Here is a 21980-nt window from a genome sequence, read left to right as displayed (position 1 = left end):
CCATCACTGCAGATAAAACCCGTATCCTGCAAATATGTTGTGTAAATTCCCTGATGTTGCTTTGATTGAAAGCTACGCACTTCATTTTCCTGTGCATTAGGCAGATTGAGACACTCTGTCAGGTATGAGGAGGAAGGAGAGTGGCAGAATCTCGGTGTAATATCTCCATGATGTATTGTCATTCTTCCCATCACAGCTGTGACACGCGTCTCACTTATTTAGCGAACGCCATCCCCAACATACAAATAGCATCATGTATATCTACGCCAATCCATGTTTACTGGTGTCCTTTATTACTGCTGGTTCTGTGGCTTTCAGCGTTTACATTTTCATAATACTAGATTTCAATCCTGACTTGAGAGTGTGTAGTATGTCCCTGCATGCGGTGCATTACTGCAAAACGCACACATTTAGCAGTAATCGCGTTAACAGTAAGAGTAATAATGCGCACGAAAATGTAGATGTAGCATAGAAACTGACCAAACTAACCAAAATGGGGGTTACATGACCGACTTTGTAAGTTGTCTTTTACATGCAATGTGAATGAAGCCATAAAGATCGCACTTATTTTGCTGGGGGAGAGGTGTCAATGTGGTGGGTGGGTTGGGGGAGGGGGTTTAGAGGGAGGGGTTGATGTGGTTTTCTGTCTGCTATTCTATTACCCTGTGCCTATACCAATAGTAAACTAGCTGCAGTGTGTGCTGATCTCTGCTACCTCTAGTATGTACAGTATGAGCTGTTACTTTGCACCTGCACTGATAGTAAACTAGCTGCAGTGTGTGCTGATCTCTGCTACCTCTAGTATGTACAGTGTGAGCTGTTACTCTGCGGCGCCTGCACTGATAGTAAACTAGCTGCAATGTGTGCTGTTCTCTGCTACCCTCAGTATGTACAGCAAGCTGTTACTCTGCACCTGTACTGATAGTAAACTAGCTACAGCGTGTGCTGGTTTTTGCTACCTCCAGTATGTACAGTATAACTGTTACTCTGTGCCTGTATTGATAGTAAACTAGCTGCACTTTGTGCTGAGCTCTGCTTTCTATTTGTATTATTATTATTATTGATTTATAAAGCAACAACAAATTCTGTGGTGCTGTACAAATTAATTCAGTGGTGCTGTTCAAAGTAATTTGTACAATATAAGCTGTTACTCTGTGCCTGTACTGATAGTAAACTAGCTGCAGTGTGTGCTGATCTCTGCTACCCCCAGTGTGTACAATATAAGCTGTTTATCCGTGCATTTTCTGATAATAAACTAGCTGCAGTGTGTGCTGATCTCTGCTACCTCCAGAATATACAATATAAACTGTTACTCTGTGTCTGTACTGATAGTAAATTAGCTGCAGTTTGTGCTGATCTCTGCTACACTAAGTACAGTATGTACAGTATAAGCATAGCTCCCAACTGTCCCTCTTTTGGAGGGGCAGTTCCTCTTTTGGAACCCTGTCCGTCTATCCCTCTTTCTCCCCCATTTGTTCCACTACTTTCAGGATTCATGTACAGAAATATGTATATATATCTTTAATATACTCTAAATGTTATTATTCTTTAAACTTATGTTTCTTATTTTCACATGTTAATATGAAAGTAATTGGACCAGGATAAAAAGGACCAGTGTGTTTTGAATTATAAAACAACATAATTTTCCTACGAAATCTCCATGGTATGCGTGACTAGGGGTGGGTGATTTGGGGTGTGGCAGGGGTGTGGCCTAAGTGTGCCTCTTTCTTATCTCAAAATGTTGGGAGGTATGTGTATAAGCAGTTACTCGGTGCCTGTACTAATAGTAAACTAGCTGCAGTGTGTGCTGATCTCTGCTACCTACAGAATAAGTTATAGGCACATGGTAACAGCTTATACTTGGGATACAGTCATCAATGGCCATTTTCCTTTACACCACCGAAATCTAAAATGACAAAATTCCTGAAATAGTTTTTAATGCTTGGTCACATTATACACTAGACACCCCTACTCCACCAATTCTTGATTGCTATTTGGCATGTGGAATAATAGCAGTTAACAGCCACCACAAGGGGTCATGGGAAGTGTAGTCCAGTACGTTCAGTAAGGGAGCAGGCCTCATCCCTTCCCATTGCTCTGCTGCTAGGCAATGCAATGAGACTAGACTGATGATGTTATAATCCTCATCAGGTGGGTTCAGGAATGTGACACAGTGATTTTCCGAGAGTTTGGGGATAATTATAGCTGGAGACAGAGGAAGAGCACGTTACAGAAAGGTTATGTGTAGATAGATGTGTCTATGTGAGTAACGTACATATTTTCTGCTCATCCAGTGTAATATGTGTAACCACAACATGCACACTATGGATCTATATTCACTGGACTCTTTTATCCCGCAGGGGTTTTGAGAGGTGAGCGTGGCGGAGGGATCGGGGACTGAGGATCATGGCTCGCAGACAAAGCACTGAACTCCGGGCCCTCCCGGAGTATGAAAGGAGTCAAATCAAGAGGACCCTCGAACTGGGGACTGTGATGACCATATATAACTACAAGAAGTCTCAGCCGGAGAGAAGGACCATCCAAGTGATCATGGAAACCTTCCAGGTGGCGTGGAGCAAGACTGCCGACAAAATTGAAGGCTTCTGTAAGTCCTCTAATCTTTCCTTCCCTCCCATATTAATAGTGATGATCAGGGCTGGATTTACCATAAGGCACTGTAGGCACGTGCCTACAGGCGCCTGATGATGGTAAGGTGGCTCACTCTCCTCCCCTATTCCTTCCCCACCTCCTACCCTATGCAGAGTCCCGAGGGGACTGTAAATGAGAGGTTACTGACCTAGCTTTCAGTATTCCACTGACCAGATCTCCCTTTAGTTAGGGGCACCTCTACCCAGGGCCGGCGCTACTATAGAGGCAAAGGAGGCAGCTGCCCCAGGGCCCCAGAGCTTGTAGGAGCCCCCAGTGGCTACAAGAGGAAAAAAAATTTCAAACCGACCTTATAGTTTTTGAGAAAATTGATTTTAAAGTTTCAAAGGGAAAAAAATACACATTTAAAAAACAGACGACTTTAACCACTTAGGCTCTCAGTCGTTTTCACTTTATGCATCCGAGCAATGTTCACCTCCCATTCATTAGCCTATAACTTTATCACTACTTATCACAATGAACTGATCTATATCTTGTTTTTTCCGCCACCAGTTAGGCTTTCTTTGGGGGGTACATTTTGCTAAGAGCTACCTTACTGTAAATGCATTTTAACAGTAAGAATAAGAAAAAAAATGAAAAAATTCATTATTTGTCAGTTTTCGGCCATTATAGTTTTAAAATAATACATGCCTCCATAATTAAAACCCACATATTGTAATTGCCCATTTGTCACGGTTATTTCACCGTTTAAATTATGTCCCTATCACAGTGTATCGCGACAATATTTTATTTGTAAATAAAAGAGCATTTTTTCCGTTTTGCATTCATCACTATTTACAAGCTTATAAAAAAAAAAAAATAGAGAGAAATATTTCATCTTTATATAGATATTTAAAAAGTTTAGACCCTTAGGTAAATATTTATGTGTTTTTTTTTTATAGTAATGTTTTTTGTTTTTTTTTATTAAACATTTTATGTGGGCATTTTTGGGAGGGTGGGATATAAAAGTGTTTTATTTGGGGAAATATTTGTGTATTGTAATGTTTTTTTCTTGAGTTTGTTTACATGACGTCACTCTAAGCGTACAATGTACGCTTAGAGGGACATAGCTTCAGAAAAAGCGAAGCTTTCGAGAGAAGCTGTCGCTTTTTCAGCGGGGGAGAGGAATCAGTGATCGGGCTCCATAGCCCGATACATTGATTCCGTGGCTACCGAATCCGCGGCCGGGAGTGCGCGTGCACGCGTGCGATCCTGCCGCGGGAGCGCGCCTGTCCTCCTTGACGTTTTTATACGTCAAGGAGGACAAAGTGGTTAATGGTTAATAGCAAATCCACCTTAAATTCTAGAAACCCTAAATTTTCAGGATATGTTAAGGAGATCATTGGGAATAAGAGGAAAAAACAATTTTTCAAAAAGACCTTATAGTTTTTGAGAAAATCGATTTTAAAGTTTCGAAGGAAAAAAGTATACTTTTAAATGCGGTAAATGTCACTTTTAGTACCTAACGGTAGTGTAATTTTACATGTATCAAAAGAAAGAGCAATACATTTCCTGACAGGGTTTCCAGGGGGTCCATACGCAGCCACAGCGCTTTGGCCAGGGATCGCTATACAGCCACAATATGGCTGTATGAAGATCCCTGGCATTTTTTTCCTATTTTCCCAATTTTTTTTTTATGTTTAGAGTGTGGGAATTTTTTTTTTTTAATTATGTGGGCCCCCCCCTCCTGAAACTTGTTAACCCCTTGTCCCCCATGCAGGCTGGGATAGCAAGAATGTGGAGCTCCGACTGATTGGGGCTTGAAACCCTGACTATACCAGCTGCAAAAAAGGTCCCTTAATGCCAATTTTTGCTCCGGGGTATCTGTTGGGGGGGGGGCCCCAGGTTCATTTTGCTCTGGGGCCCCATTGTTGCTTAAACCGGCCCTGCCTCTACCTACTTAATACTAAGGGTACTTCTGGCTACCTAATACTAGGAGACACCTGTAGCTACCTATGACAAGCAAGGGAAGTAAGGGAGAAGTGACAGCCGGGCCAACCAGTACACTGTGCTTCAGCGGCGGTTTGTAGGTTCATGGAGGATGAAGTCTAAGGTGCCAGGACATCTGTCCCTATAGGCTCCTGTGATGAAAATCCAGGCCCGGTGATGATGGTAATCTGCTAATTACGATTACTGGTATCTGAAATTTTGCCTAATGTTTTGCAATTTCGGTCACACATAATTACGGTTTGGACAGGCAATTGATTTTGCGTAATCCATCCAGAATTTCACGTAATTAAGCAAATTTTCATGTAATTCTGTGCCGACTTTAGCGGTTAAAAGTAAAGCCCCTATACAGGTTATCGTCACCAAAATTGCTATGTATGTTAAGGGCAATATTGGGAACAAGTCAAGAAAAAGAATCTTTCAAAAAGAACTTGTAGTTTTTGAGATAATCGATTCTGAAAACGCAAAGGAAAAGTGGGTTTTAAGCTGTCATTTTTCCAAGTTCCTTTGCCTGTTCAAAATCAAAGGACAACTGAAGTGTGAAGTATATGGAGGCTGCCATATTTATTTCCTTTTAAACAATACCAGTTGCCTGGCAGCCCTGCTGATCTATTTGGCTGCAGTAGTGTCTAAATCACACACCAGAAACAAGCATGCAGCTAATATTGTCATATCTGACAATAATGCCAGAAACACCAGATCTGCTGCATGCTTGTTCAGGGTCTATGGCTAAAAGTATTAGAGGCAGAGGATCAGCAGGGCTGCCAGGCAACTGGTATTGCTTAAAGGGATACTGTAGGGGGGTCAGGGGAAAATTAGCTGAACTTACCCGGGGCTTCTAATGGTCCCCCGCAGGCATCCTGTGTTGGCGCAGCCACTCTCCAATGCTCCGGCCCCGCCTCCGGTTCACTTCTGGAATTTCTGACTTTAAAGTCAGAAAACCACTGCGCCTGCATTGCCGTGTCCTCGCTCCCGCTGATGTCACCAGGAGTGTACTGCGCAGACACAGACCATACTGGGCCTGCGCTGTGCGCTCTTGATGACATCAGCAGGATCGAGGACACGGCAACGCAGGCGCAGTGGTTTTCTGACTTTAAAGTCAGAAATTCTAGAAGTGAACCGGAGGCGGGGCCGGAGCATCGGTGAGCGGCTGCGCGGGCACAGGATGTCTGCGGGGGACCATTAGAAGCCCCGGGTAAGTTCAGCTCATTTTCCCCCGACCCCCCTACAGTATCCCTTTAAAAGGAAATACATATGGCAGCCTCCATATACTTCGCACTTCAGTTGTCCTTTAACATACATAGCAATTTTGGTGATGATAGTATGTATGGGGTCTTTGCTATTAACTACTAAATTCAGCAAAAAAATACACAAAATTACAGATGGATTATGTTTAAATGTGACATTAATTACATTTTTTAAAAAAAAAATCATTACGATTTCGCATTGCGTTTAACGATGCGAAATTTGTGCTCCTGTGTTAACAAAAATCTCAACTAAATATTCTTCCACTTGATTTTCTCTTTGCCATTGTTCCACAGACCTGAATAACCTGGCACTAATAATGTAAATTGTATAGCTGTAAACTTGCTGCCCCATCAAAATAACACCAACACAAAGCAATTATTGTCCAAACCTCTGGCAACAAAAGTGAATACAGTGAGGAAGATTAAAGATCAACAACTTTACGATTGTTTACACACAAAAAACTTGATTGCCCCTTGTACTTCTTTGTTACATACACTACACTACACATTTATAGGCATCAGCCTATGATAGGGATTAGATTGTGAGCTGTTGAGTGACGGGCATGTCCTCTGTACAGCGCTGCTCTAGATTGCAGTGCTGTACACATATGTATTTGCTTTTTTGTTGTTGTCTTCAGCCTGCCAGCTCTGATTGTGGCAGGCAGGCTGATCGCAGTGGTCCTGCTCTGTTTACTGCAGGGAACGCGCACTTGAGCGAGCACTCGTTTCCTGCAAATCTCGGCTCTCGCAAGGTCACGTCACCTGTCGTGATTGACGAACAAGAGAGCCACTCAATGGCCATCATCCTGCGTTATGTGGTCGCAGAGTGGTTAGACTGCAGCTCCCGTTACTCAATGGAACAGTTTCCAGTGACGCAAATTTCTTGACGTGAAGCGGCGCGATGCATAGAGCGGGGAATTGTGGATAGCATGCTGCAGATTTCCACAGCATGCATCCCATCCCAGTCCCCATTGCCGCTAGCAGGCAGTCGCATGACGTTGCATCCGGAAGTACCTGCAGCGGGATGCGAAGAGATGCGGGGTCCGCATCGCGGCACAAACGCCAGTGGAAACGGGCCCTAAGCCTGCCACATGGTGGACTGTACCGTTAGAGTTGTGAGAATCTTGCTAAAGGTACCCATACACGGTACAATTTTTCATTTTTTCTCGATTAGATAATTTAGTTCAATTATTATGTTATGATTTTTTCAACATATCCAATTGGATTTTTATAAAAAAAAAATGGGAAAATCGTTTGTTTTTCCTGATCAAATAAAAGTATCCTTTTCAACTTTCATTCTATTCGATCATTATGGTCGAAAAAACTGTAAAATCAAACATTTTTATTGTACCGTGTATGGGTACCATAAGCAAGATTGGGGCTGAGTCATTGCTAGACCAAACTTGTCATTTTCGCTCGCTCATCTCTACTAGGCATACAAAGGTCAATTATGGCCTGATATGCCCAGCCGATCAATCGTTATTTCATTAAAATTTGATTGGATAGTGATCGACTCCTATCATGGCAAGCTAAATTTTGATGGGATTCAGCAGAACTGCTTCAATCAAACTGCAAGCGATGTACTGCTCTGTGCAGGGTAAGGTTATGAATCATCAATCGCCCACCGCTCCCATGCACCTAGCGATATATGGGCAGATCAACCAAGAGACAGATCAGTGTCTGATCAAATCTGATTGGAGAAAGATCTGTTGGCTGCCCATATACCACAGACCGATTTCAACATGAAATCTATCAGGAACAAGCCTTATGGCGCTGCATCTGCTGCCCCTCCCCCTAATGTAAATGTCCCTCCTACTGCTGTGCAGTGTAAAATCTCACCTGTCCCATTACCATGAATCCCAGCCTCCCCTGCCGTCAACTAGCCAAACACACTGGATGCCTGGAGAACACTGTTAGGGGGTCCTCTGGACCTCAACGGAGCTGGTGCCTTGTCTCAGCCGGATTGCTCCCACGGCTTCAGGATATCTTCCACACAAAACAAAAAGAGACGGCACACCACTGGCTGCAATAAACCCTGCTGCATTGGAACAAGTTTACACTACATGTTACGGATATTACATCCTTCCTCAGGTGTATACCAACAACTGAAGATACACACAGCTTTATAGACATTCAGGGCACATCGCCACACCTCCTGTGATCAACCACACCCATTCTCTTAACCCATTGTGCAATGTCCAACGATACATCTTCACGGTCACATGGCACTCCTTAATGGCTACCAATAAAACAAAACGTAACTGACCGTACTCCAGGCACTTCCCTCAATGGACTGCCACTGACCACCTAAGAAAAACATGCAATACACAACATGTATAAAATTGCCGCAACATTAAAATTCACGCATATTGTTAGAACCAGCAGAGACATTGAATATTATAAAAAACATTTAAGAGGCAACCTCTCATTCATGCCTCTCGGGGCTACTACGTCCAGCATATGAATCCATCTAGCTTCTTTCTGTTTTAATATTTTTTCTGTGTCACCCCCTCTGTTGGATGGGCCCATAGCTTCCAACACGCACCATCTCAGCTGTGCGGCACCATGCCCCATAGCAGCAAAATGCCCCGCAACTGAGGTGTCGTAACCTTTGCGTTCGCCCTCGGCGTATTTGGTGATTGCCCTTTTATGCTCCTGTATCCTGGTTCGGACTGGCCTGGTGGTTTCGCCCACATACATGAGCCCACATGGGCATTGCAGCCCATATATGACCATGCCGTCAACCCCTGAGTTCCACCACGAGACGCATGTACCACGTGCCACAGAGCGGTAATGGAGGACGAGGGTGGGGAGCTGCGGCAGCAGGACAGGTGAGATTTAACACTGCATGGGCACCGGGGGAGGGGATCATTTTACACTTGTGGCGTGGGGGGTACAGCGGCCTAGGGCCTGTCACTGTCGTCGGTCATCACGATATGAAAGACCATTACCGTTGCACCCAGTCAAGCACTTTCAACCAAACTTTTCCCAGCATGTCCGATCAATGCATTTGATCAAATCAGGGATCGGGCGCACAGGTTGTGTCACCGATTTTCATCCAATTTTAGAAAATGATCGAATGGGATGGTCTATCAGGCCACAAAATCGGTAGATGTATGGCCATCTAGTTCAGCCAATTGCTGAAGAGGAGGCCTCAGTGGACATCTATACATGTTCCAGATGAGTTTGAGTGATGAAAATCTAGCAGTTAATATTTAATGAGGATTCAGTTACAATATGGCCTGCGCAGTGATGACACAAATGTTTGTATTAGGGTTTAGAGCAGGCATGGGCAAACTTGGCCCTCCAGCTGTTAAGGAACTACAAGTCCCACAATGCATTGCAGAAGTCTTACAGCCACAGTCATTAATCATAAAGGCAAATGCATTGTGGGATTGCATCTGGAGGGCCAAGTTTGCCCATGCCTGGTTAGTCACCCTTTAGTTTCCCAGGTTTGTGACGTGAACCTGTTCTACAAGCAGTCTGCGAGAGATAAATATTCCATTTAACAGTAGACACGGTTAGCGATTTCACTTAATACAAGAAAAAGAAAAGTTCTATATAAAAAAGGTTCCCGCGTCCGACAGCGGTCACAAATCACTCCCCTTCTCTCGGCACAATTCAGAGCCGGAACAATTTCAGCGCTGCGCGAGAGGTCAGAACTTCAAATTGCTTTTCCCATCTCCCGCTTGAAAGATCGCAACATTCTCACTTATTGATGGGCTGATGGCTGAGCCCAGACAAGTTACTTAAATCCAACGACCTATGACTCTGAGTCCAAAAAGATCAACTTGTCTGTTTATAAGGACGCCAAACTGGCTGGCGGTTTTTCTAGGCTACGTTATGAAACTGAACGCCAACCTGTTTCAAAGAAACCCGACCATTCCTCCATCTACATATGTCTTAAAGTGGACCTGAACTCTTGCACAGGACAGAAGGAGAGCATAGAGAAATGCATCCTGTGTGTATTTAGACAGTTTAGCCTAATTCCCCCTCATCTGTGACTAATCACAAGTTGTAATTTGATCACTCAGCTGTGTCAGCTGGCTGCCACGCCAGAGCAGCTAATTTGAAATCACAGGATGTTAACCCTATGTTAGCTTCCATGAATGCAGGAAGTAGGCACACTGCAGATTTATTGCAGGGTTTAAATCAGCTGTAACAAATATTTTTTTTTCTTTGAAGGTTATCATGCTGTTGCTTTTCTTTTAGAGCAGAGAGGAAGATCTGAGTTCAGGTCCGCTTTTAGATGCTCATTAATGGTACAATATTTTCATCAGATGCAATCTTCCGACGCAATATTTCAATCCAATTGTACAGAAAACTGTGCAGTGTTTGGTGGAAATCGGTGTGAATCGATTCTTAAGCTTATTGGAACTGACCAAAGCTTTAAAGGGAACCAGAGATGAACGAAGTTTAAAAATGAAAAAAAGATGTTATGCATACCTGAAGCTTCCTCCAGCCCCATCCGCTCCGATCGCTCCCACGCTGCCGTCCTCCGCTGCCTCTATCGCCGGTACCGGGTCCCGTCACTTCCACCAGACCCAGCCAGTTTTCCGCATGCATAGGGGCTCCCTCCGGCTCTTTACGCATGTGCCTGCGCAGTACGGAGGGAGCAAACTGCGCTTGCGTCGACTGACTGAAATGACGGGACCCGGTACCGGTGGACAGAGGCAGCGAAGAAAGGCGGCGTGGGAGCGATCCGGGCTGATGGGGCTGGAGAAAGCTCCAGGTATGTATAAATATGTTATTTTATTCGTCTCTGGTTCTCTTTAAGATGTCCATGAACGGTACAATTTTTTTTTATCAGATGCAATCTTTCAATGCTTATTTTACGATCAAAAGTATTTGGAAAAGTAATCCTTGATTGTCCCCATAAACAGGTCGATTGGGGAATTTTCTCTCTCACCAAACACTGCACTGTTATCCGTACAATTCGATTGTAAATTTACAGTCGATCGGACAGCAGATTTTTCCATTAATGGGAACTTTAAAGGTGTACATTAATGGTACAATCTCTCGTCCGATCAGCCATATGATCGATTGGATCGTGTAGCGTTGATGGTGCTGTTCAACGACGATCAGTTTACCAACCATTTCATTTCTGACCAATTGCAATAATCAGATTGGACAGTGGAACATTCAAGCGATTGTACCATTAAATGGGCACCTTAAATAACCTAATATTACCAGTGTACGGCATTATATCACCCGGCTAGCTATAGTATGATTAGATTGTGAGCTCTTCTGACGACAGTCAGTGACATGACTATGTACTCTGTAAAGTGCTGCAGGATATGTCAGTGCTGTATAAATAAATAATAATAATGCAGGACATTCGACTATGACTATGGTAGGATTGGATTGTGAGCTCCTCTGAGGACAGTCAGTGACATGACTATGTACTCTGTACAGGATTGGATAATATGTCAGTTATATATAAATACAGAATAATCATATGGTAGGACATTAGACTATGACTATTATTATTGATTTATAAAGTGCCAACATATTCCGTGGTGCTGTACAAAGTGAGAAACAAACATGGGGTACATAATAATACAGACAATGGTGTACACCAATATACAAGATACATAATTAGTGACAAAATACAAAAAATGATACAGAATACAAAATACAGAAATGGTAATGACAGCGATAAAAGTAACATAATAAATAAAATGTATAATGATTTCCAAGACTCAAAAGGGGAGAGAGCCCTGCCCTTGCGAGCTTACAATCTAAAGGGTAGGATTAGATTGTGAGCTCCTCTGAGGACAGTTGGTGACATGACTATGTATGCTGTAAAGTGCTGCAGAAGATGTCAGTGCTATATAAATACATAATGATGACAATAATAATATACAGCCCAGAACACACGAGGAGTGTGGTGTCCTTCATGACATCGGGACGGAGAATGAATCAGATATCAGCTTCATGACTCTCAGCCTCTACATACTCTATAATAAAACCCCTGTGTCTCTGTGCCTCGTGTCCGTGTGTGTGTCCCTGCGTTGCGCTACTGCGCATGTGCCGCAGGGACAACCTTTGGACAGAGAGCAGGACAGCCAGGGGGCAGCCGGCCGGGTGGACGCGTGTGTGCGGCAGGTGCGCGCGCTGGCAGTTGGCAGGGGTGACGGACCTGTCTTTAAACGGGCTAATGTCATTAGTGTTTATATATAAGTCATTGGTCTGAGATGACCGCATTGGATTGCATCATCATTCATCACCCAACAACACAAGAGTAGAAAGTCCATTTCCAGGCCAAACAGCGTCCCTCCTCAGCCGCACTCTGAGGCCAGTGCACACCCCAGCAGCCATTCCTCTTCAATATTTAACCAGAGAACTGAGAGTTTACAATTCAGCTCAGAAGTAGAACTAGCTTGTCTTCCATATGGCACACAGGAAAAGACAGCACAGCCATTGCTGGAAGTGAAGAGAACCTGTCATATCAAAAATATAAATGCTGCATACACAGACCATTTTTCTTGTACTTTGAAGCACTTTTAAAGGAAACCTGGAAGGTTTTCAATACCCAAAAATGGATCCTTACCTCAGGACATCCTAGAGAGTCTTCCCCCGTCCACCTGCTCCATCCAGTGCTGGGACCCTCGGAGCAGAGCCACACTGTGCCTGCACAAAAGCACGGACCCGCTTGGGCTGCAGCTGAAAAACTGAGCCTGATTGGGTCCCTGCTACTGCGCAGGTGCAGACAGCTTGCCCATGTGCATTGGCATGGACCTGATTGGGCTTGGTATTTACCGTAGAAAGCTGAGTGGGTCCATGTTAGTGTGCATGGGCAAGCTGCCAACATGCAATTCTTTTTTGGGGGGTCCCTGCGCTGAAATGGGCGGATGGAGGAGCACAGGGGAAGCCTCTGGAGGATCCGAGGTGAGTAACCCACCGGGGCATATTTTTTCCTCCACAGGTACACTTTAAGTAAACGGGTTTTTGGGTTCCTATGGTCTACATGTAATTAAGGCACCAGGAAATTTAGGTGCAAGGTAAAGCTGTAAACAGCTCACCCTGCTCCTGCAAGTCCCGGCTGCGTTAATTATTATTCCCCCTCCAGGCCGCCATGGACTCTGGGGTAAGATGTAATTCAGCTGCCAGGTATTGCTGGCGGGCGAATTACAGTTTTTATAGTAATTTGGCCTCCATCTTTTAACAGCAGTGAAATTACTGTCTGAGCGCAGCTATCAATTCGCATTACAGCCTATGGCATTTCTTGCACCGGTTTTGCCTTTCCTATATGACTATGGCCCGGAGCAGGATCATCCACCAGGAAACCTACAACCTAGATAAGTGCTTGGGGCCCAGTGGACATCAAGGGGCCCACCTGCCACCTTCTTCAACCTCTCTCCATGTCAGCTTACCAAAAGAGACCACAAGGTGGTGCCAAATCTAATACCTTGCCTAGGGCCGCATTGCATCCTAATTCATCTCTGCTATGGCCTGTGTTAGGCAAATCCCTAGGCACTGGCAGGTTAGTGTTAGAGGATAGGGTAGGGTGAGGTTACAAAGATACTGTTGTGGGGGGGGGGGGGGGGATCTTACACTAACCAAGCAAGATTACGGTTAACATTATATTACCGATATTCGTATTATTGTCAATGCTCATCAGATCACTAAGAATAAAGTTGCGCCCCACAAAGTCTAGAGGGCCCCCGAGGAAGTGGTGGATGAGAGTTCTGTGGTATCAGATTTCGAGCAGGTACAGCAGGCGGCTTCCATGTTGGCCTCGGTAAGATCTGTTTATTATGAAGCGCGTTGGAGGTACCATGCGGAGGCCGCTCTTCCTGTATGGTGTCACTTAGGAAAGCCGGCTTGCCAACATGAATGACAGCCCCGCTTTACGTTGCTTTGATTCCTCCGCTTTTATCTCTCTATAATTTCCTGCATTTACTTCTTTGATGTAACCACAAGAGAGTCCTTTGATGCGTCTCCACCGGCACAATCACTTGTCAGAGCAGAGCGAGCGTAAACCAATATTAGCAATAACTTCTAACACCCGCTCTTCCCGCACAAAGAGAAATATATAATTTTACTTTGCAGCTATTTAGGAGTCAGGTTGACGTCTTTGAGAAAGAGATCGCTCCGTGAAATAAAGCTATTTGTATTTTCCCCGGGACCTGCGCCTGATGCATCTGTCATCTTCTCTTTTGTTATGTGGATAGGAAGGCGATGCACTTTGCGAAGCGTAACAATCTGCATTGTTTTATTCCTATTTCTTGCTGTTAGTTATGGTTCTGTTTTCTGCCTGTATTGCGTTCTGTGCTTTGCAGTGGCGATCAGTTACAAATAACACGAGGCAAAGGAGGTTGCGGGGAACCTCACACAATTTGTATAGCGGCCAGGGGGGGCCTATTAATGAATGCAATACAAAGTACACTATTGTCATCCTAAAAATCAAGTCATTTATACTCAGCGGGTTTTTAAAAAATACATATTAGAAACCCTATACTAATACTAAGTAGAGCCTCCTTTTATTAGGAACGCTATTCTAATACTGGTACAGCCTCCTTTTATTAGAAGCACTGTACTAATACTGGGCAGGGCCTCCCTTTATTAGGAACACTATACTAATACTGGGTAGGACCTTCCTTTATTAGGCACACTATACTAATACTGGGTAGAGCCCTCCCTTTATTAGGAACACTATACTAATACTGGGTAGAGCCCTCCCTTTATTAGGAACACTATACTAATACTGGGTAGGACCTCTCTTTATTAGGAACACTATACTAATACTGGGTAGGGCCTCCCTTTATTAGGAACACTATACTAATGCTGGGTAGGACCGCCATTTATTAGGCACATTATACTAATACTGGGTGGTGCCTCCCTTTATTAGGAACACTATACTAATACTGGGTAGGGCCTCCCTTTATTAGGAACACTATACTAATACTGGGTAGGGCCTCCCTTTATTAGGAACACTATACTAATGCTGGGTAGGACCTTCCTTTATTAGGCACAATATACTAATACTGGGTGGTGCCTCCCTTTATTAGGAACACTATACTAATACTGGGTAGGACCTCCCTTTATTAGGAACACTATACTAATACTGGGTAGGGCCTCCCTTTATTAGGAACACTATACTAATGCTGGGTAGGACCTCTCTTTATTAGGAACACTATACTAATACTGGGTAGGGCCTCCCTTTATTAGGAACACTATACTAATGCTGGGTAGGACCTTCCTTTATTAGGCACATTATACTAATACTGGGTGGTGCCTCCCTTTATTAGGAACACTTTACTAATACTGGGTAGGGCCTCCCTTTATTAGGAACACTATACTAATACTGGGTAGGGCCTCCCTTTATTAGGAACACTATACTAATGCTGGGTAGGACCTTCCTTTATTAGGCACACTATACTAATACTGGGTGGTGCCTCCCTTTATTAGGAACACTATACTAATACTGGGTAGGGCCTCCCTTTATTAGGAACACTATACTAATACTGGGTAGGACCTTCCTTTATTAGGTACACTATACTGCACAAATACTGGGTGGGGCCTCCCTTTATTAGGAACACTATACTAATACTGGGTAGGACCTCCCTTTATTAGGAACACTATACTAATACTGGATAGAGCCTCCTTTTATTAGGAACACTATACTAATACTGGGTAGGGTCTCCCTTTATTAGGAACACTATACTAATACTAGGTAGGACCTTCCTTTATTAGGCACACTATACTAATACTGGGCAGGGCCTCCCTTTATTAGGAACACTATACTAATTCTAGGTAGGACCTTCATTTATTAGGAACACTATACTAATACTGGGTAGGACCTCCCTTTATTAGGAACACTATACTAATACTGGGTAGGACCTCCCTTTATTAGGGACACTACACTAATACTGGGTAGAGCCTCCGTTTATTAGGAACACTATACTAATACTGGGTAGAGCCTCCCTTTATTAGGAACACTATACTAATACTGGGTAGGACCTCCCTTTATTAGGAACACTATATTAATACTGGGTAAAGCCTCCCTTTATTAGGAACACTATACTAATACTGGGTAGAGCCTCCCTTTATGAGGAACACTATACTAATACTGGGTAGAGTTTCTGTTTATTAGGAACACTATACTAATACTGGGTAGGGCCTCCCTTTATTAGGAACACTATACTAATACTGGGTAGAGCCTCCCTTTATTAGGAACACTATACTAATACTGGGTAGGACCTCCCTTTATTAGGAATACTATACTAATACTGGGTAGGACCTCTCTTTATTAGGAACACTATACTAATACTGCGTAGGACCTCTCTTTATTAGGAACACTATACTAATACTGGGTAGGACCTCCCTTTATTAGAAACACTATACTAATACTAGGTAGGACCTTCCTTTATTAGGTACACTATACTGCACAAATACTGGGTGGTGCCTCCCTTTATTAGGAACACTATACTAATACTGGGTACGGCCTCCCTTTATTAGGAACACTATACTAATACTGGGTAGGACCTCCCTTTATTAGGAACACTATACTAATACTGGGTAAAGCCTCCCTTTATTAGGAACACTATACTAATACTGGGTAGGGCATCCCTTTATTAGCAACACTATACTAATACTGGGTAGAGCCTCCCTTTATTAGGAACACTATACTAATACTGGGTAGAGCCTCCCTTTATTAAGAACACTATATTAATACTGGGTAAAGCCTCCCTTTATTAGGAACACTATACTAATACTGGGTAGAGCCTCCCTTTAGTAGGAACACTATATTATTACTGGGTAAAGCCTCCCTTTATTAGGAACACTATACTAATACTGGGTAGAGCCTCCCTTTATTAGGAACACTATACTAATACTGGGTAGGACCTCCCTTTATTAGGAACACTATACTAATACTAGGTAGGACCTTCCTTTATTAGGTACACTATACTGCACAAATACTGGGTGGGGCCTCCCTTTATTAGGAACACTATACTAATACTGGGTAGGACCTCTCTTTATTAGGAACACTATACTTATACTGGGTAGGACCTCCCTTTATTAGAAACACTATACTAATACTAGGTAGGACCTTCATTTATTAGGTACACTATACTGCACAAATACTGGGTGATGCCTCCCATTATTAGGAACACTATACTAATACTGGGTACGGCCTCCCTTTATTAGGAACACTGTACTAATACTGGGTAGAGCCTCCCTTTATTAGGAACATTATACTAATACTGGGTAGAGCCTCCCTTTATTAGGAACACTATACTAATACTGGGTAGAGCCTCCCTTTATTAGGAACACTATATTAATACTGGGTAAAGCCTCCCTTTATTAGGAACACTATACTAATACTGGGCAGGGCCTCCGTTTATTAGGAACACTATACTAATACTGGGTACGGCCTCCCTTTATTAGGAACATTATACTTATACTGGGCAGGGTCTCTGTTTATTAGGAACACTATACTAATACCGCGTAGGGCCTCCCTTTATTAGGAACATTATACTAATACTGGGTAGAGCCTCCCTTTATTAGGGACACTATACTAAAACTGGGTAGAGCCTCCCTTTATTAGGAACACTATACTAATACTGAGTAGAGTCTCCCTTTATTAGGAACACTATACTAATACTGGGTAGAGCCTCCCTTTATTAGGAACACTATACTAATACTGGGTAGAGCCTCCCTTTATTAGGAACACTATACTAATACTAGGTAGGCCCTCCCTTTATTAGGAACACTATACTAATACTGGGTAGAGCCTCCCTTTATTAGGAACACTATACTAATACTGGGTAGTTCCTCCCTTTATTAGGAACACTATACTAATACTGGGTAGGGCCTCCCTTTATTAGGAACACTATACTAATACTGGGTATGGCCTCCCTTTATTAGGAACACTATACTTATACTGGGCAGGGCCTCTGTTTACTAGGAACACTATACTAATACTGGGTAGAGCCTCCGTTTATTATGAAAATTATACTAATACTGGGTAGAGCCCCCCTTTCTTAGGGACACTATACTAAAACTGGGTAGAGCCTCCCTTTATTAGGAACATTATACTAATACTGGGTGGAGCCTCCCTTTATTAGGGACACTATACTAAAACTGGGTAGAGCCTCCCTTTATTAGGAACACTATACTAATACTAGGTAGAGCCTCCCTTTATTAGGAACACTATACTAATACTGGGTAGAGCCTCCCTTTATTAGGAACACTATACTAATACTAGGTAGGCCCTCCCTTTATTAGGAACACTATACTAATACTGGGTAGAGCCTCCCTTTATTAGGAACACTATACTAATACTGGGTAGTTCCTCCCTTTATTAGGAACACCATACTAATACTGGGTAGGGCCTCCCTTTATTAGGAACACTATACTAATACTGGGTACGGCCTCCCTTTATTAGGAACACTATACTTATACTGGGCAGGGCCTCTGTTTACTAGGAACACTATACTAATGCTGGGTAGAGCCTCCGTTTATTAGGAACACTATACTAATACTGGGTAGAGCCTCCCTTTATTAGGAACACTATACTAATACTGGGAATGGCCTCCCTTTATTAGGAACACTATACTAATACTGGGTAGAGCCTCCCTTTATTATGAACACTATACTAATACTGGGTAGGGCCTCCCTTTTTTAGGAACACTATACTAATACTGGGTAGAGCCTCCCTTTATTAGGAACACTATACTAATACTGGGTAGAGCCTCCTTTTATTAGGAACACTATACTAATACTGGGTAGGGCCTCCCTTTATTATGAACACTATACTAATACTGGGTAGGGCCTCCCTTTACTAGGAACACTATACTAATACTGGGTAGAGCCTCCGTTTATTCGGAACACTATACTAATACTGGGTAGAGCCTCCCTTTATTAGGAACACTATACTAATACTGGGAATGGCCTCCCTTTATTAGGAACACTATACTAATACTGGGTAGAGCCTCCCTTTATTAGGAACACTATACTAATACTGGGTAGGGCCTCCTTTTATTAGGAACACTATACTAATACTGGGTAGAGCCTCCCTTTATTAGGAACACTATACTAATACTGGGTAGGGCCTCCCTTTATTAGGAACACTATACTAATACTGGGTCGGGCCTCCCTTTATTAGGAACACTATACTAATACTGGGTAGGGCCTCCCTTTTTTAGGAACACTATACTATTACTGGGTAGAGCCTCCCTTTATTAGGAACACTATACTAATACTGGGTAGGACCTCCCTTTACAAGGAACACTATACTAATACTGGGTAGAGCCTCCCTTTACAAGGAACACTATACTAATACTGGGTAGGGCCTCCATTTACAAGGAACACTATACTAATACTGGGTAGGACCTCCCTTTACAAGGAACACTATACTAATAGGAGGCAATGTGCTGTAGACAGGCTCGGACTGAGCCACCGAACCACCGTTGGTCCCATCGGTGGGCCTCGACTACCCCGCCTCCTGGGGGCCCCAGAGCTAAGAGGGAGGGGGGCACAGCTTGGAAGGGGGGAAATTGGGCACAGAGCGGCGGGGAGGGGGGGAAGCCTCCCCCCCTCCCTCACCTAGGGGCCCCCCCTTCCGCGCACCCCCCTCCTCCAGAAGTGCAGCCAGCAGCGAGCGGAGAATAGCTACAGAGCTTCAGATGATGCTAGCTCCGCTCCGCTCCGCATGCCGCTGCTGCCCTGCTGGTCTCTGTCTCCTACAGTGATGCTGTCCAATCACGCTCTCGCAGTACTTCCTGCGAGAGCGTGATTGGACAGCGTCACTACTGGAGACGGAGACCAGCAGGGCAGCAGCAGCGGCATGCGGAGGAGTGGAGCGGAACTAGCATCATCATGAAGCTCGGTAATCTATTCTCCGCTCGCTGCTGGCTGCACTTCTGGAGGAGGGGGGTGCGCTGAAGTGGGGGCCCCTAGGTGAGGGAGGGGGAAGGCTTCCCCGCTGATCTGTGCCCGCTGCCCCCCCTTCCAAGCTGGGGGGGACTTGCATTTTGTGGGGGTATCTGCCACCAACCTGATTGCATTGTGTGGGGGTATCTGCAGCCAACCTGATTGCATTGTGTGGGGGTATCTGCCACCAACCTGATTGCATTGTGTGGGGGTATCTGCAGCCAACCTGATTGCATTTTGTGGGGGTATCTGCCGCCAACCTGTTTGCATTTTGTGGGGGTATCTGCAGCCAACCTGTTTGCATTTTGTGGGGGTATCTGCAGCCAACCTGTTTGCATTTTGTGGGGGTATCTGCCGCCAACCTGTTTGCATTTTGTGGGGGTATCAGCAGCCAACCTGTTTGCATTTTGTGGGGGTATCTGCAGCCAACCTGTTTGCATTTTGTGGGGGTATCTGCAGCCAACCTGTTTGCATTTTGTGGGGGTATCTGCAGCCAACCTGTTTGCATTTTGTGGGGGTATCTGCAGCCAACCTGATTGCATTTTGTGGGGGTATCTCCCGCCAACCTGATTTCATTTTGTGGGGGCATCTGCCGTCAACCTGATTGCATTTTGTGGGGGCATCTGCCGTCAACCTGATTGCATTTTGTGGGGGTATCTGCTGCCATTTGACTACTTTATGAATTATCATGAGGCATGTAACTACTTGAATATTTTATCTAAAATGTATCTGGTCAGACCTAATCTCTGTGAATAACACCGCTACTTATTTTGTGTTTTGTATTTTTTTTTTTAAGTCTGCCCATGACTCATCATAACCACGCCGATGTTCCAGTGCGTGGTGACACCCATTTAGTGCATTTTCCGCATTTCGGCATATCCCTATTGGAGACTGTCCTCAGAATTGCTCAAAATCTATTCCCTACCATAAAGTCAGGCAAAATTTCTAGAGTACATGTGTATGTTAGCCCAAAATGGAGGGAGGGGGGGGGGGGGCAGGCTGAAACATCCTTGGTGGGCCCTTGGTGTCCCAGTCCAACCCTGGCTGTAGATATGGGATCACTGGGCGTAGTGCTAGCCAGACACAGTATGGGATCGCTGGCTATGGCATTGCACAGCTGATGCTCATTGCTTTGATGAATAGGAAAATGTGCATAATTCTTTACCTGTTCATTGCAGTAGAGCTATGCACAGGCGGCAGTCCCATTAGTCGGTCATTGCAGGTGATATGCAGAGCGGTAAGGTAGCTTGCTGGTTCTGTATATTACTGCCACTTGCTTGCTGCTTTGGTGATCGCGGTAACATTAAGCCAACAGGTCACAATGTGCAGATCCTGGGCTTGGTAAATTACCCCAATGTGTTGTGGTTCAATTATTTGTCATTTAACCCAACACATGACATAAAGGCTGCTGGCAGCCCAGTTCTGGTGGACCAGGCAGTGCTGCCCAATGCCCATACACTGTTCAGCGAATCTCCTTCCTGTTGGCGGCAGGCCCCATGTCCTGTCAGAAACAGGAAGAGCCTTGCGTCTGTCCATTATGTGTGGTGGGAAACCACTTCCTCCAGTGTTCTCATAAACCTCTTATCAAGGCGAAGCACAAACTGTGCAGCATGAGGAACAAAACTATGAAGTAACCGAATGTAAATATGGCCAGCAACTATTCCCCAGAGTTTAGACTGGCTTGTGTCCCCAGAAAATAGCTTATATTACAGCGGTAGTACCTGTGAGATTATGTCCTTCCCTTGCCTCCCCAGTACTGCATGACTGCTTGAAAAGAACTTCAAAAAACTTTTCACTAAGGGCTCGTTCACGCCAAAGATTGGATAGTGTAATTGCAAACGCTTAGCGCTTTTGGTAGCGATTTGCAGTAGCGTTGGAAAACTGATCCGTGTAAAAACTGATCCGTGACCATCCATTCCATTAGCGCATGGTCAATGCGACATGTCCTTCAATCCAGAAAAGTCACTGCAGACCCAAACTTATGCTACATACACAATTGAGATAAAAGTCTTTGGAAAAGGCAAGATCACAGACCAATTTTACCCCCTTCCATGTAGTATGAGAGCCATACCTACACAGTCTATTCTATGGAGCTGAACTCCCCATCAGATAAAAATCTTTGCAAGATGCTGCACACAAAGATGCTGTACACATCCAACAGATCAGTATCTGCAAAAGATCTGTCCCTGCAAAGGATCCGTTCCTGCAAAATGCATTCATAGTCTATGATATGTGCAGATCACCATACACACCTTGTTT

At 44.1% G+C, this 21980-nt stretch overlaps 2 protein-coding genes across 7 annotated transcripts in view; one reads left to right on the top strand and one right to left on the bottom strand.

Moving 5' to 3' along the window:
* Positions 1 to 21980, bottom strand: part of SDR42E1 (short chain dehydrogenase/reductase family 42E, member 1) — a 326449-nt gene that overhangs the window by 96073 nt on the left and 208396 nt on the right. The gene's annotated exons all lie outside the window — the stretch shown is intronic.
* Positions 1 to 21980, top strand: part of PLCG2 (phospholipase C gamma 2) — a 239888-nt gene that overhangs the window by 61462 nt on the left and 156446 nt on the right. For 4 of the 6 annotated variants that reach the window (XM_068259935.1, XM_068259934.1, XM_068259930.1 and 1 more), the window contains exon 2: positions 2361 to 2605. In XM_068259935.1, coding sequence (XP_068116036.1) covers positions 2407 to 2605 — 199 coding nt within the window. In that variant the 5' untranslated portion in view covers positions 2361 to 2406. Of the gene's footprint in view, positions 1 to 2077; positions 2263 to 2360; positions 2606 to 21980 lie in introns of those variants that run through there. The other 2 variants (XM_068259932.1, XM_068259931.1) reach the window with 2 other exon arrangements.

The sequence above is a fragment of the Hyperolius riggenbachi genome, chromosome 11 (assembly GCF_040937935.1).
Source record: "Hyperolius riggenbachi isolate aHypRig1 chromosome 11, aHypRig1.pri, whole genome shotgun sequence".
NCBI lineage: Eukaryota > Metazoa > Chordata > Amphibia > Anura > Hyperoliidae > Hyperolius > Hyperolius riggenbachi.
This window is presented reverse-complemented; position numbering and strand designations above follow the sequence as displayed.